Here is a 16,904-nt window from a genome sequence, read left to right on the forward strand (position 1 = left end):
TGCAAGAAGAAGGTTCATATTCAGAAGTGAAGCGTCTGAAGTCTGCAGAGGAGGAAGACTTCCAGTCTTCACGTTACCACAGACTTCAACAGGTTGTTACACTTTTCAGTGTTCAAAGTTCATTCTGGATGAATTCTCATGTTTACTTCTTTGATGATTTCAGGTCTTTTCTTTTCACAGCGTTTGATGCTTTTAATGTTTTTAATGCTTCTCATGTTTCCAGGTTTTGATGTTTTAACATTTTTATTGTTTTTGATATTTTAACATTTCTTTTTGTCAAATTTTTATTAACGTTTGTGATTCATCTGATATTTGAACTTTTCTGATGTTTTCTCACGTTTCTGATATTGATGCTTTTAGATTTTTCATGTTTCTATTTTCAAATGTTTCTGAAATTTACATGTATCTTCTGTTTGAAATGTTTCTGAAGTTTTAAATTTTTCTGTTGTTTGTAAATGTTTGTTTTCAGGTTTCTGATGTTTTTAAATATTTCTGATATGTCCTATATTTCAGATGTTTCAAAAATTTCTGATGTTTTAGGTTTTCTAAAGCGTTGATGATGTATACATCTTTTTAGTTTTTATTTGCAAGTTTCTGATGTTTTCTAACATTTCTAATGTTTTTAGTTTTTTTCTCTGATACTTCAGACTTCATGTTTTTGACGTTTTCATATGTTGATTTTGTTCATGTGGTTGTCTTCTATATGTTCTTGATGTTTTTTGATATTTTCAGATGTTTTCACAGTTTTCATGTTTTTGAAAGGTTATTGTTTTTCACATTGGTTTCACATATTGCTTATGTTTGTTGTTTGTTTGTTTTTGATGTTACTGATATTTTTCCGTGATTTCGATATTTTGACATGGTTTTGTGATTTCAGATGTGTTCACAGGCTTTGAACTTGACCTGTGTGTGTGTTCTTGCTCTGATCGAATGAGGACGTATCACATGAGCTCCTCTGGGTTTTGTTCTTGGTTCATTCAGAGCTGCTGAGAGATGTCGAACGTGTCGGTGCTCTCAGTTGACCGGAGCTTGTTGGAGAGGGTGATGTTCTGCTCCGTCACCACAGTGCCCTGCTGTGTCTTTCTCTTTGTGAACTGCACCATGTTGTTCTCTCTGAGGAGTAAAGCTGTGTTCAGGGACACGTGTCGTTATGTGCTCCTCTATAACCTGCTGTTGGCCGACACGGTGCAGCTGGCTGTCAGTCAGGTGCTTTACATCCTGGCTGCCTTAAGGCTCAGGCTCACCTATCCCGTGTGTGGGTTCTTCATCACACTCAGCAACATCGTCCTGAGAATCTCTCCTCTCACGCTGGTGGTCATGTCTTTTGACAGGTACGTGGCGGTGTGCTACCCTCTGCGGCATGCCACCATCGTGACCATGGGTAAAACCAGAGGAGCCATCTGTGTGATCTGGGCCATCAGCTCTGTCAATGTGTTCTCTCATATCAGTTTGCTGAGGGTGAATCCTTTTGAGGGCCACAACTCTCTGCAGATGGAGCACATGTGTTCCACAAATTCCATCTTGCTGGGACATGTTGCTGCAATGTTCGACAAGGTTTATGAGTTGACTGTGTTCATCTCTGCTGGAGTCTCCGTCTCTTTCTCCTACATTGGTGTTTTGGTTGCAGCCAGATCAGCTTCCACAGACAAAGTGTCAGCCCGTAAAGCTCATAAAACTCTGCTGCTGCACCTGGTCCAGCTGGGCCTGAGCCTGTCCTCCACCATGTTCAAGCCTCTGCTCGGGGTCATCTCCCAGATCATCGACAGGATCACACTGGTGCGCGTCACTATCATCTTCTATGTGTGTGTGATCATGTTGCCCAGGTGTTTGAGTCCCCTCATCTACGGCCTCGGAGATCAGACCATCAGACCCGTCCTCCTCCACCACCTCTTCTGTCAATTCACCACCTCCGTCTCAAATCATGTGGCACCTTAGAGCAGATGTCCAGCTACATGCAGATGTATGCAGATACACACAGTCAGATGTGTCCACATGAAGTTGCGTGCAGCTACATACTGCTCCATGTTGATGCATTCAGATTCCTTTCGATTCATACAGCTGCATAATCCTGCATATAACTACATGCAGCCCACTTGTGGCCCAACGTGTTGACTACATTGCTTTCAGTGTTTCTGCTGTTTACATATAAACACTTATCACTTACAGAACGTTGGCTTGTAAATGCAAAAGTTATCTGAAATAAAAATGCAAAAGCGAAGCATTGTCTCTTCATACATTGTGTAAACTGGAACTTTTTCTTCCTGACAGTCAGAATAATACATTTTTATTTCTAAGATCACGTTTTTCTCATTTGTCTTATGGAAGCACTCTGTAGAAAAGATATGTTGCTTTAAAAAATTAAGATAATGACAAAGATGCGAAGGGGTCGGATAAAATAAGCATTCCCTTCTTCTACTGCCTTTCATACATACATGCAGATGACAGTAGCATATATTGTCTTGTCTCCTCTATATTGTTATTGTTATATTTTGCAGTCCTGGCCCGAATTTAGGACGACTCTGATTATAAGACGACCCCCATTTTTCAAATATAATTTTGTGAAAATGAAAATATGTTGAAGACAATAATGTTACTCAAAAAACAACTTTTTATTGTGCAATTATTCTAGGAAAACTTACAACAGAGATAACATTTCATGTGATTTAAGATCCAGAAATATTACTGCAGTATTAAATAAAAAACTAGGTAGCACTTTAAAATACGGCCCGCGTCTTACAGAGTAACTTCCCTTCTCTTACAGTGTAGTTTCCTCAGCTGTGAAGGTAACTGTCGGACATGTACAAGTTATTTCGCGGAACCCGAGGAGTACTTACACCTGTGTCTGACAGCGTAAGTGCGGTTGTCTTACAGTGTAGTTTGACGTGTCTTAATAGGTAATTTCCTAAAGTGTGGGGGTAACTTTCATAAATGTAGCATGACATTTTACAGACTCTTATGGGGTACTTACGTTCGTGTCTTACAGTGTAAGTCCTGGAGTCTTATACTGTAGTTTCCTGTGTTTTACCATAATCTTGTCAAGACAGTGTAATTTTCCTGAACATATGTGTCGCTCCCGTAGTCCCCGGCAATGAAGACCCACGGGATGGATTTTTAATAGATAGATTTTATTTTCGATTCCGAAGAAGATTCATCACGTCTCGTCAGCTTCAACTGCTCTCAGACACTCTCAATGTGTAGTTCAAAGACGCACGTTTTTCTGTAAGGCATTCAATGACATTCAGTGCCTCCAGAAACAATAAAATAAAATAAAATAAAAACACAGGATATGAATTAAACAAATATGGGGTGCCTACGAACACCAAAAAAACATTAACAATGGTTCATCCACTCTTGAAATAGCAAAAACTGTTCATATCTCTCACATATGCTTTTACTGTACAACCTTGATGAGCCACTTCCTCCGAAGAATCACCATGGACCCCTACAGATTGTGTGACCAATGACAAACTGAAATATTCACCTTTTAAAGTTACCCAGCCCTTAAGATCACCCCTGTCTTTCCTTACTGTCTAACTATCCGGTACTTCCACTGCAACTACCGAGTACTTACCTGTAACTACTGCTCAACAACAGGGAACCGGGCCGTATTCTAAAGCGAACACTTGTGAGCTTTACTTACTGTGCAGCTACCTAGTACTTACTTGTAACTACTGCTCAACAACAGGGTACCGGGCCGTATTCTAAAGCGAACACTTGTCTGCTTCACTTACTGCGCAACTACTAAGTACTTTGCCAGTAACTACCTTCCCTACCTATGCAGGTACCGGGTACTTACACTCTAAGTACCCAAGACTTACCTGTACGGGTTCTGTGATATTGCTTCCATTATTTAAGAAATTTATTTTGAAAATAACCAATTCACAAATCAGAGTAAAATAATCAAAACATGATGCACTACTGATAACTTTTACTTTTAATAAAAAATATTATATTTATTTAAACTAACTAATGGAAACTACTACATAAGCTAATCCAATAGTTAGTTTAAATAAATATAATATTTTTCGTGGGCACCCCATGTTTGTTTAATTCATATCCTGTGTTTTTATTTTATTTTATTTGATTGTTTCTGGAGGCGCTGAATGTCATTGAATGCCTCACAGAAAAACGAGCGTCTTTGAACTACACATTGAGAGTGTCGGAGAGCAGTTGAAGCTGACGAGACGTCATGAACCTTGTTCGGAATCGAAAATAAAATCTCTCTATTAAAAATCCATCCCGTGGGTCTTCATTGCCGGGGACTACGGGAGCGACACATATGTTCAGGAAAATTACACTGTCTTGACAAGTAGCTATATGGTAAAACACAGGAAACTACAGTGTAAGACTCCAGGACTTACACTGTAAGACACGAACGTAAGTACCCCATAAGAGTCTGTAAAATGTCATGCTACATTTATGAAAGTTACCCCCACACTTTAGGAAATTACCTATTAAGACTCATCAAACTACGCTGTAAGACAACCGCACTTACGCTGTCAGACACAGGTGTAAGTACTCCTCGGGTTCGGCGAAATAACTTGTACATGTCCGACAGTTACCTTCACAGTTGAGGAAACTACACTGTAAGAGAAGGGAAGTTACTCTGTAAGACGCGGGCCGTATTATAAAGTGCTACCAACTCAAATACTGTATTCTGTCATTATTTCAATCTCATGAGGAGAATACAGCAGGAAGAGAAGTGGAAGGTACAGGACAGGTTTGTTTGTCCATCAATAGGGTTAACATGAAGACTGGACGGGGCTTTCTGAGATGACATCATCCAGTAATCACATTACTTCCTGATCTGGCATATGATGCAAGAAGAAGGTTCATATTCAGAAGTGAAGCGTCTGAAGTCTGCAGAGGAGGAAGACTTCCAGTCTGCACGTTACCACAGACTTCAACAGGTTGTTACACTTTTCAGTGTTCAAAGTTCTTCTGGATGAATCTCATGTTTACTTCTTTGATGATTTCAGGTGTTTTCTTTTCACAGCTTTTGATATTTTCAATGTTTTTAATGCTTCTCATGTTTTCAGGTTTTGATGTTTTAACATTTTTATTGTTTCTGATGTTTTCACGCTTCTGATGTTCCACTATGTGTCTGATGTTTTGACATGTTTACTGATTCACGTGCTTTCAGGTTTTTTTTTTGTCACAGTTTTCACAAGTTTCTGATAATTTCATGTTTCTGTTGTTTTCATTTGTCTTCTATATGTTCTTGATGTTTTTGATATTTTCAGATGTTTTCACAGTTTTCATGTTTTTGAAAGGTTATTGTTTTTCACATTGGTTTCACATATCGCTTAAGTTTGTTGTTTGTGTGTTTGTTGTTGATGTTACTGATATTTTTCAGTGATTTCGATGTTTTGACATGTTTTTGTGATTTCAGATGTGTTCACAGGCTTTGAACTTGACCTGTGTGTGTGTTCTTGCTCTGATAGGATGAGGCCGTATCACATGAGCTCCTCTGGGTTTCGTTCTTGGTTCATTCAGAGCTGCTGAGAGATGTCGAACGTGTCGGTGCTCTCAGCTGATCGGAGTTTGCTGGAGAGGGCGATGTTCTTCTCCGTCACCACAGTGCCCTGCTGTGTCTTTCTCTTTGTAAACTGCACCATGTTGTTCTCTCTGAGGAGTAAAGCTGTGTTCAGGGACACGTGTCGTTATGTGCTCCTCTATAACCTGTTGTTTGCCGACACGGTGCAGCTGGTTGTCAGTCAGGTACTTTACATCCTGGTTGCCTTAAGGCTCAGGCTCACCTATCCCGTGTGCGGGGTTATAATCACACTCGGCAACATCGTTCTAAGAATCTCTCCTGTTACGTTGGTGGTCATGTCTTTTGACAGGTACGTGGCGGTGTGCTACCCTCTGCGGCATGCCACCATCGTGACCATGGGTAAAACCAGAGGAGCCATCTGTGTGATCTGGGCCATCTGCTCTATGAATGCGTTCTCTTATATCAGTTTGCTGAGGGAGAATCCTTTTGAGGGCCTGAATTCTCTGCAGATGGAGCATGTGTGTTCCGCAGAAAACATGTTTCAGGGCCCTGTTGCTGCAATGTTCGACAAGGTTTATGAGTTCACTTTGTTCATCTCGGCCGGAATCTCCATCTCTTTCTCCTACATTGGTGTTTTGGTTGCAGCCAGATCAGCTTCCACAGAGAAAGTGTCAGCCCGTAAAGCTCATAAAACTCTGCTGCTGCACCTGGTCCAGCTGGGCCTGAGCCTGTCCTCCACCATGTTCAAGCCTCTGATGATCTACATCTCCCAGATCACCGACTTAAACACACTAGTGCGCATCAGAATAATCTGCTATGTGTGTGTGATCATGTTGCCCAGATGTTTGAGTCCCCTCATCTATGGCCTCGGAGATCAGACCATCAGACCCGTCCTCCTCCACCACCTCCTCTGTCAGCTCACCTCGTCCGTCTCAAATCATGTGGCACCTTAGAGCAGATGTCCAGCTACATACAGATACATGCAGATTCATATGAATGCATGTAGATAAATGCAGATGAATGCAGCTCTGTACAGATACATGCATGTGTAACATATGTTAGATGAAATACTTTGTATCTTTCCCTGTAAGGTCCAGCTTCTGTACATTACATTTGACTATACTTAATTAAATGGTAATAATCTGAAGTCAGTCGTTTTGGCATTTTTCATCCAGCACCTCCCCAGACATGGGGACTTGGTCGTCAGACCCTCATACCTTGACACTCACTTGATCACAGTACCTGTTTGCCCTCTTGGTATTGAGTCTATCACCTCCCTAGACAAAGAGGGCATTGGGAGAAATGACCCTCATACCTTGACACTCACTCGGCCAAAGAAAGGCGTTTGACCTCTTGGTTTTTGAGTCTCTCACCTCCTTGGAATCGAAAATCTACAGCCGGAAGCAGTTCAGTGTGCGTGTGGCAATCTTTGCCTAAATATATTTTTGTGTAACAGTCAGGTTAAAAAGGTTATTGTCAGTGTGCAATTCTCTGAAAACCCGGAGACATATGCTGCTCTGCCCTCTACAAAACCTGATGAGAATCAAAAAAGGAAAAAAAGAAGGGACTTTTCTTTTTCAGAGACAGAAAGGAAGAGCAAAGTTAAAGAGAAAGAGAGCAGACAGGACGGCTGGCAGTAAACAGTCGAGGCGACCTTGAGAGAGGAGCACACACACACGCACGCACGCCCAGTCTTGTATTTCTATCCTTGTGGGGACCGTCCATTGACTCCCATTCATGTCTAGCCCCTAACCCTGACCCTTACCCTAACCCTAACCCACACCACAACAAAGCCTAACCCTAAAGAAATGTTTTTGCACTTTTACTTTTTTCAGTAACAACAACATGGTCAAGAAAACACTGTTTCTCCTACTTAGGACCGGAAAAAGGTCCCCACAAGGCACGTCGTTCCACGTTTTGCTATCCTTGTGGGGACATTTGGCCCCAACAAGGATAGAAATACGAGAACGCTCACACACACACACACACACACACACACACACACACACACACACACACACACACACACATTTGTACTTATATCGTGAAGACACTCACTGACATAATGCATTTCCTAGCCCCTTACCCTAACCCTAACCATCAAAAATAAATGCCTAACCCTAACCTATGCCCTAAACCTAACCTAAACCCAATTGTAACCCTAAATCAAAAACCAAGTCTTAACCTTCAAAAAGGTCATAAAAGGCCTGTTGAAAAGTGAGGACTGGCAAAAACGTCCTCACTTTGCAAAAATATCCTCACACTGTTGGTGAAAATCGAATTTTGGTCCTTACTTTTGGGTATGTACAAGAACACACACACACACACACACACGCAGACGGTGGCCATTCAAGTGAGAACATTTAGGAAGGGGGCGCACTGACACGGAGGATTCTGCGCAGCCTGAGCGTCTGACGTCACTCCGGTGAGTGTTTTCCGTGTTGGTGAAGCTTGCTGAAGCCTGCGAGCGACTGAAGTGCTTGCTGTCTCTCTCTTGCTATTACTGTTAATTCACGAAGCAATCAAAAATCGGGGTTATTTACGCCCCCGGGGTTACTTCGCCCCCGATTGACCAAGCGATCTCTCGTGAATTACATTTCTTCTCCGCCGTTAGCGCCACCGGCGTGCTAACTAGCTTAGCGTGCTAACTAGCTTGGTCCGCCGGGACCGCTATGGCGTCCTCCCCTCTGTCTTCTTTTCTTTCCTGCTCAGTGTGCCGTATGTTGAGTCAGAACCCTGCCTCCCTTGACGATAGGGGTATTTGCGTAAAGTGCAGTGTATTGACAGCGCTGGAGGCCAGGGTAACCGAGTTAGAGGAGCGGCTGCGCAGATGTGAGGGGCAGGGCAGCGCTAGCTATAGCGAGGTAGCGGCAGGGCTCGCAGCCCGTTCCCGCAGTGAGAGGAGTGTTAGCAAGCCTAGCCCCGCAGCGTGTCCCGAGCAGCCGGGACAAGACCAGGACCGGTTTGTGACAGTCCGGAGGAAGGCTAGTGCTAAGCACCGCCACGTAGCACTCCAAGAACCGCTTCACGTCTGCAATAGGTTCTCTCCCCTCAGCGACGACACGCCGGCTGAACTGGACACGCTGGTGATTGGCAGCTCTATAGTTAGAGACGTGAAGCTGCCAGCGGTGAAGGTTAGGTGTTACCCGGGGGCCAGAGTGGGGGACATCGAGGGGAACCTTAGGCTTTTAAAACAGGAAGGTAGGAGATTCCGTCGAGTCGTGATTCACGCAGGCGGTAATGATGCCCGGCGGAGACAATCAGAGGTGCTCAAATTACAAGTAGCCTCGGTGTGTGAATTGGCTAAGTCGATGTCTGATGCCGTAATATTCTCTGGTCCCCTGCCCAATTTGGTCAATGATGAAATGTATAGCCGACTTTCATCATTCAATCGCTGGTTGTCTAGATGGAGTGAGGAAAACGGAGTTATTTTTCTAAACAACTGGTGCACCTTCTGGGGAAAGCCTGGGCTCATCCGCAGGGACGGCATCCACCCAACTTTGGATGGTGCAGCCCTTTTAGCTCACAATATGGCTGATCGGCTTCGAACTCTAAATTGACAATCCAGCTATGAGCCCCGGGCGCAGAGCAGTCGTGTAGAACACTCCTCTGTTGATCTTGTTGATCCCGTCACTAATCCTGCTCCCGGATTTTTACAAGTCAAGCATGGAGGTTTACCTAGGCTAACAGAGACTGAGTCTGTCCAAAGTGCTCAAAGCATTAAAAAAAAGTCAATGGGTAAAAAGCTTAACATCTGTACAAGACAAAATAACTTTTCCAGTAGGAAATACATAAAATGTGGTCTACTAAACATTAGAGCAATCTCCACTAAATCTCTGTTAGTTAATGACCTTATCGGTGACAATAACATTGATCTCCTTGCTCTAACAGAAACTTGGCTCCAGCAAGATGATTATGTGAGGCTCAATGAATGTACCCCTCCAACCTATGTTAATTTCCAAACAGCTAGATCAACAGGTCGAGGTGGAGGTGTGGCAGTGATTTCCCACTCCAGTCTTCTTCTTAAACCCAAAACTAATGTTAAATTCAACTCTTTTGAAAGCTTAATACTAACGCTTACTTGTCCAAATTGGAAGAATCAAAAAGCTGTGCTATTAATTATTGTGTATCGACCTCCTGGTCCTTACTCTGACTTTTTAACTGAGTTCTCAGAGTTTTTAAGCAATATAGTATTGACTCATAACAAGATCCTTATAATAGGTGACTTTAACATCCATGTGGATGATTCTGGTGATAGTTTGAGTAATGCGTTTATTGCAGTATTAGATAGTATCGGTTTCACTCAAAATGTTGATGAATCCACTCATAGTCACAAGCACACCCTGGATCTGGTCTTAACATATGGGATAGAAGTCAGTGACCTAAATGTTCTCCCTCAGAACCCTATTCTCTCAGACCATTTTTTAATTACTTTTCAGGTTTTGATTGAAGACTACTGTGCTCAAAAAGATAAAATTAAGCTGATACGGACATTATCTGAAAAATCTGTGGCTCGGTACAAAGAATTGATCCAGCCTGCATTTGCTGCATTATCTTGTGAACTCACAGAAATGAGCTTATTGGCCAGTGGTGATAATAGTGATCAGTTTGTTGACAGTGCTATGCACTCACTAAAATCTGCCCTTGACGTAGTGGCCCCGTTGCAGCTGAAAACCAATCGACCCAGGCGCGTTGCTCCATGGTTTAATTCTGAAACCCGTGTTCTCAAACAAAAAACTCGGCAATTAGAAAGACTGTGGCGTAAATCTAAATCAGAACAATCTCTGAAGGCCTGGAAATGTAGCTTGCTAAGCTATAAACAAATTCTCTTTAAAGCCAAGACATTATATTACTCTCATTTAATAGAAATAAACAAAAATAACCCTCGGTTTCTATTCAACACTGTAGCCAGACTGACAACCAGTCATACTGTAGTGGAACCAGTAATCCCAGAATCTTTAAACTGCCATGACTTTCTTAAATTCTTTAATGATAAAATCATAACCATTAGAGGTAAAATCAGTGAAGCGCTTTCCTCAGATCAAGCTCAGGGAATCCAGCCACTGCCTCCACCTGAAATACCTGAAATACTAGATAGTTTCTCATTAGTAAATGGGGCTGAGATTACTTCAATTGTAATGTCTTCTAAAACCTCAACCTGTCTCCTAGATCCAATTCCAACTAAGCTTTTCAAAGATATCCTTCCAGTTATCTTAAATACGATCATAACTATAATAAATACCTCTCTAGAAAATGGCTATGTGCCACAGTCATTTAAATTCGCAGTAATCAAACCACTGCTGAAAAAACCTAATCTCGATCCTGATATTCTAGCTAACTACAGACCGATATCAAATCTGCCTTTTATTTCAAAAGTCCTGGAAAAAGTTGTGGTTAAACAGCTTTACCGCCACCTACAGGACAATAGTTTATTTGAGAAATTTCAGTCAGGATATAGAGCTTATCACAGCACTGAGACTGCGTTAGTTAAAGTCACTAATGACTTGCTATTGGCGGCTGACGCAGGTCTAGTCTCAATCCTGGTTCTCCTAGACCTCAGTGCAGCTTTTGATACAATCGACCACAATATTCTCCTGCAGAGGTTAGAATGTGAGGTTGGCATCAGAGGAAAAGCCCTCTGCTGGTTCAAATCCTATTTATCTAATAGGTACCAATTTGTTCACGTTAACCAACAGTCCTCACCGTGCTCCCAGGTCAGTTATGGGGTTCCTCAAGGGTCCGTGCTCGGGCCAATTTTATTTCTGTTATATATGCTTCCTTTAGGGAACATAATTAGAAGTCACGATATCAATTTTCATTGCTATGCAGATGACACACAACTGTATTTATCTATGAAACCTGATCAAACTAATCAAATAGACAGACTCAGTGACTGTATCAGAGAAATTAAAACCTGGATGACTACGAACTATCTCCGTCTGAATCCTGGCAAAACAGAGGTCATTATACTAGGCCCCCATAAACTGAGAGAGTGTCTATCCAAACAGATTATTACCTTAGATAACGTCAGTGTATCCTCCTCCTCTACTGTGAGGAACCTCGGGGTCTTATTTGATCAGGATATCTCATTTAAAGCACACATCAACCTGGCTTGTAAAACAGCATATTTCCACTTGCGCAACATAGCTAAAATAAGAAACATTTTACCTAGAAGCGATGCAGAAAAACTCATCCATGCATTTGTTTCTGCGAGATTGGACTACTGCAACTCCCTTCTCGCAGCCTGCCCAAAAAGTGTATTAAAAAACTTTCAGTTGGTTCAAAATGCAGCCGCCAGATTATTAACTGGAACTAGAAGACGTGAACACATTACTCCCGTTCTAAAATCTCTTCACTGGCTTCCAGTCGAGTTTAGAGTTAGATTTAAAATCCTTCTCCTCACTTACAAAATCCTAAATGGGATGGCTCCAACCTATCTCCAAGATGCTTTAACGCCTTATCAACCAATCAGAGCACTTCGCTCTCAAAATGCAGGGTTACTGGTGACTCCTAGAGTCTCTAAATGGACACTAGGTGGAAGAGCCTTTAGCTATCAGGCACCATTTTTATGGAACCAGCTTCCAAGTGGTGTCAAAGAGGCAGACACAGTCTCCACATTTAAGGTTAGGCTCAAGACGTTTCTCTTCGATGCAGCCTATGATCAGGTCAGCTAGGGATTCTAAACTAAACTAAACTAAACTAAACTAAACTAAACTAAAACAAACCAAACCAAACTAAAGTAAACCAAACTAAACTAAACTAAACTAAACTAAAACAAACCAAACCAAACTACAGTAAACCAAATTAAACTAAACTAAACTAAACTAAACTAAACTAAACTAAACTAAACTAAACTAAAACAAACCAAACCAAACTAAAGTAAACCAAACCAAACTACAGTAAACCAAACTAAACTAAACAAAACTAAACTAAACAAAACTAAACTAAACTAAACTAAACTAAATTAAATTAAACTAAACCAAACCAAACCAAATTACACTAAACAAAATTAAACTAAACCAAACTAAATTAAACTAAACTAAACTATACTAACTAAATACTAGTTTAAACAGTTAAGTATCCACAAAGCTGCCCCAGGAGCTAGAATGCTGTGGGAAGTACGGTGCACTGAGCCCTGTCCTCCTCTAATGTCTGAATGTTATTCCCTTTAGTCCGTTCATTGCTTTTCACCTGTTGTCCCCCCCTTCGAGGGGGAGTCTTCTCCAGTTTCAGTTGCTGACTCCACTATTACGAAGGCCTATGAACAAGCTCCGTCCGGACCGGGAGGACACCCCTGTCGGTCCTGCCCGTGGACTGGCTTCGGTTCTACTGCTGGGATCCGTGGTTCTTGTGCTGGACCGTCCAACGGACTGTCCTCAACATAGTCCTAGGCTTTACTTCTTATTGTCTCATGCTAGCTGTTGCCAAAGCTGTCCGTCCCTGGGAGAGGGATCCCTCCATACTGTGGTTCTCCCCAAGATTTCTTCTTTTCCCACTGGGTTTTTGGAGTTTTTTCTTGCCGGATGTGAGGGTCGAAGGCGGTGGTTGCTTCGTTCTGTCTCGTTACTGTAAATATTGACATATTACCATTATGCTTATTCACTGTTTTTACTTTTACCGACAAATGTAACATCTTGAAGCCCTCTGAGGCAACTGTTGTTGTGATACTGGGCTATACAAAAATAAATTGATTGATTGATTGATTGATTTAATCATTCACACTGACCCATAAAGGAAGCTTGGACTGGATCACACCTCGAGAAGATCAAGTATTTTTAATTTTCACGTTGGCAGTGAAGTTCTATAACTTTAAAGTTTTCAGATTTGAGACCATTGATCCCAGTCTTTAAAATGACTTGCTTAAACCTCTCAATAGATGAACTGATTAGTGAAGAGAGTTTAAAACCAGACATCAGGCCTTGAGTGACAATAATTGAGAATGAATGAATGAGAGCACATAACTGTCCTGAGAGCAGACCGGGCAATGGTTGTTTAAAAGGCCAAAGATGAAATATTTCTAAAATTAACAACAGGTAACAAAAAACCAAATTCTAACCAGACCTCACAGAGTTGGTGGCCACATAGGAGTCGTTTTAGGAAATTTTAAAACAGAAATAATCTAAGTATAATGGTGGAAACCAAAGAGAAATGAAAAACTGAAAAAGTCATCCCAATATGTGAATCTGGAAACAGACATCAGGTCGACAATTAAGGTCTGTCTCTTTCCAAAACCGTAGAAAATTTTTTTATTCACAGATCAGATAAATCTGTTGCCAAACTCAAACTGCAGTGTGAAAACCAAAATAGATTCAGGCCACAAAGATCCACTGCATTAATGGAGTGAAAAGATCAAATCAAACCAAATGTTATTTATAGATCACTTTTCCTGCAGTACAGGCCATGACAAAACTGACCCATCACCCCCCACGACACAATGGGGTTATCAACCTCAGAAACCTCCACAACAACCAGCCCAACACCAGCCCCCGAACCATCCCATGATGCCCTGGGGGGCCGAGGTCCTACAAGGGGTGAGAAGTAGCTGACTGTGTCAAATTCAAAATAATTCCCTGTTGTAGAATTGAACATAAATTGGAAAAAATACTTGAATTCTCACTAATCCTCACACTGGAGCACCATACAGCACAACAAACCAGCCACACACACCCTCAATACACACACCAACTGGAATATTTTCCAGCAAAAAAACAGAGCTATGGCCGCTTTGTAAAGAAATTAAAACTCAAATTGGAAGGTTATGAACTGGAGCACAGGTTTCTACTGTCATGAGTCTGTCCTGTAAATCTGCTGGTGAAGGGCTGGTGATATGCACATGAATGCACAAATAATCTGGAGCAGAAAACACACTGACAGTATTGTCCCTGCAGGTAGAATCAGGCAGCGTCTCTGGGAAAACATCCCATCAGCTGACACAAGCAGCAGCTCAGCTCACACACAGGCCGAAGAAGAGCAGAGGTCAGAGATATTGTGCAACAGAATGAGACATCCCAGTGAAACACCTCTCCACGAGGCTTAGGAGAAATGGGAGCCATGGATTAGAAGTGTTAGGACATACATGCTCCCCGTCGACCCCCACATTGTACCTATAGCTACTCATTGCACCCTGATCCAGGATACGACGCCGTCTGAGAAGTAAAAGATCTATTGACCCAGGAAGCCACACCATGGTTAGCAGTGCAAAAAAATCTACGTTGGACCAGAAGGCATGGCAGCTGCAGTGAATGTACAGGACACACTAACAGTGCTATACGGACTCGACCATGACTCGACACCACACATCACTCTGGCTGTGGCAACAGGAGGACAAGCCTAGAATCTGGGCCCCATGATGAAACATGCCCTGGACAAATCAAACGTTTGGAGCCCCACTGTTAACCCTCTACTGCAGTACTGTAAAGAAAAGAATATCTACCGCACTGTTCACAGGTCACATGCAGCACAGTCACTAGAAAAAAGCACATTAGAAATAACACACGGTCGAGAAAACACAGACTCCCCAATTACAGAAAAACTGCTGGACAGGGACCCTGCAGGTGTGGTCCCAGGGACCCACAGATGTAGGACACTGTACCAGCATTGAACCGATACACATTAAAATGAAAAATGAGATCGTTATTTATCAACCACAGTACCTCCTCCCTGAAGCTAAATTAAATTGTGTGAGAAATACCATACAGGGGCTACTGAAAACAGGAGTCCTGATTGAATGTCAATCAAATTAAAACACACTGAACCCAGTTGAGAAACCGGGGAAGCCCGACTATCGGCTGGTACACAATTTGAGAAAAATAAATACTAATCTGGAAACATCAAATTATGACACACTGAATCCCTACACCATGCTGGCAGGAACAGAGCAAAAGAAGAATTTTTTTACAGTTATGGATCTCTCAAATGCATTTTTCTGCATTCCAATAACTGAAGACTCGCAGAAGTACTTTGCGTTCTCATATGAAGGAAAACAATACACCTAGCTACACCAGGCTGCCCCAGGGACTGAATGACAGCCCCTCCCTTTTCAACGCTGCTTTAACAAATCTAATGAAAGAACTAAGTATCCCACCTGACGTGACCTTCCTCCAATATGTCGATGACATATTGATCGCTAGCCCATCAGAACAAACCACAGCTGAAGCGACAACTTATCTCCTCAATTGGTTGGCAGAGAAAGGATTTAAAGTTTCTAAACAGAAGCTGCAGCTCTGCTGCACCCAGAGTAACCTTCCATATCAGACACGGGAAACCACAAAGACACAATACTGTCACATCCAAAGGCAGCCACAGTGAAAGAACTGATGAGCTTTCTGAGTTTAACTAACTGCAGCAAAAACTTTGCAAGTGAACACACAGAAATAATCCAGCCTCTCCGCCAAATGATTAAAACTGCAGGAAGCAGAAATTACTCCCACCCGCTGGAATGGACTGTGGAGGGAGAAAAAGCCTTCATCAAAATCAAACAAAAACTTCTCCAAGCCACTGAACTCTCAAGTCTGGATCACAGCAAACCCTTCCGCCTGGACGTGAATGAAAGTGGAGGATCCGTCAGCGCTCGGGATGTGGAAATTAATCAATATCGATCATGATCAAGATACATATGTGCGAGATATGAATGTATCGATTCATTCAGTGTGTATCGATGCGATGACGGCTTATAATCATGATGCATCGTTCTCTGTGTGTCTAATTGGTAATCTTCAAAGTTGCATCGGTTGTACACGTTGTACTGCATTCTGTCTTGTGTTTCCGAGGCGTGTTGAATGCACCATCATTCCCGAAGGCGGACCGAAGCCGAATGCGCATGCGCACACAGTTACAACAACATGTTTGCCAAGAGTGGAACATTAGCGACAGGCAGCCTGCATTAGTCACTGACAGTGCACGAAATATGATGCTGGCTGGATCAGGTGCAGAAATGAAGCCACATGTGCAATGCATCGCACACTCACTTAATCTGTCCTCACAAAAAAGGCTCTAATTTGACGGCGCAACTTGGCGATGATCACCGGCGGAGGCAGCGCATTCCTATTTTCGACAGGCACAGAAGAGGGTTTCTGGCCGGTCCGCTGCACTTGCGCCGAGATGGGCGTAGCGGCGCACCAGGGGGAGTGGTCGACAGAATCAGCTGGGCGCAGTGAGAGTTTAGTGCAGAAGGTGTGACGCCGGTTCACACAGGACGCGGAGGCGGCGCGCGCGGTATCATGAAAGATACACAGAATCACTCATGAAGCACATAATTGTTTTTATTATCTTCTTTGGCACGAGAACAGCCAAGACGGTCTGACAGACCATTTGGGTTTTTGGAATTCAAATAAATCTGTTAAAAATAATTCCCCTGTCCTCTAATTCTTTGACTTTTCCTAAATATGTGTCTTGTATGTTTTTCTGA

The 16,904-nt window shown here is 42.4% G+C and overlaps 2 protein-coding genes across 2 annotated transcripts; both read left to right on the plus strand.

The window, feature by feature from the left end:
- The first annotated feature begins 993 nt into the window (after nt 1-993).
- Nucleotides 994-1,935, plus strand: LOC115395786 (odorant receptor 131-2-like). Its single transcript, XM_030101430.1, has one exon. The coding sequence runs from the start codon at nt 994-996 to the stop codon at nt 1,933-1,935; it is 942 nt and encodes a 313-aa protein (XP_029957290.1).
- A 3,573-nt stretch (nt 1,936-5,508) lies between these two features.
- LOC115395787 (odorant receptor 131-2-like) lies at nt 5,509-6,450 on the plus strand. Its single transcript, XM_030101431.1, has one exon. The coding sequence runs from the start codon at nt 5,509-5,511 to the stop codon at nt 6,448-6,450; it is 942 nt and encodes a 313-aa protein (XP_029957291.1).
- Nucleotides 6,451-16,904: the final 10,454 nt, after the last annotated feature.

Source organism: Salarias fasciatus, chromosome 10, assembly GCF_902148845.1.
Source record: "Salarias fasciatus chromosome 10, fSalaFa1.1, whole genome shotgun sequence".
NCBI lineage: Eukaryota > Metazoa > Chordata > Actinopteri > Blenniiformes > Blenniidae > Salarias > Salarias fasciatus.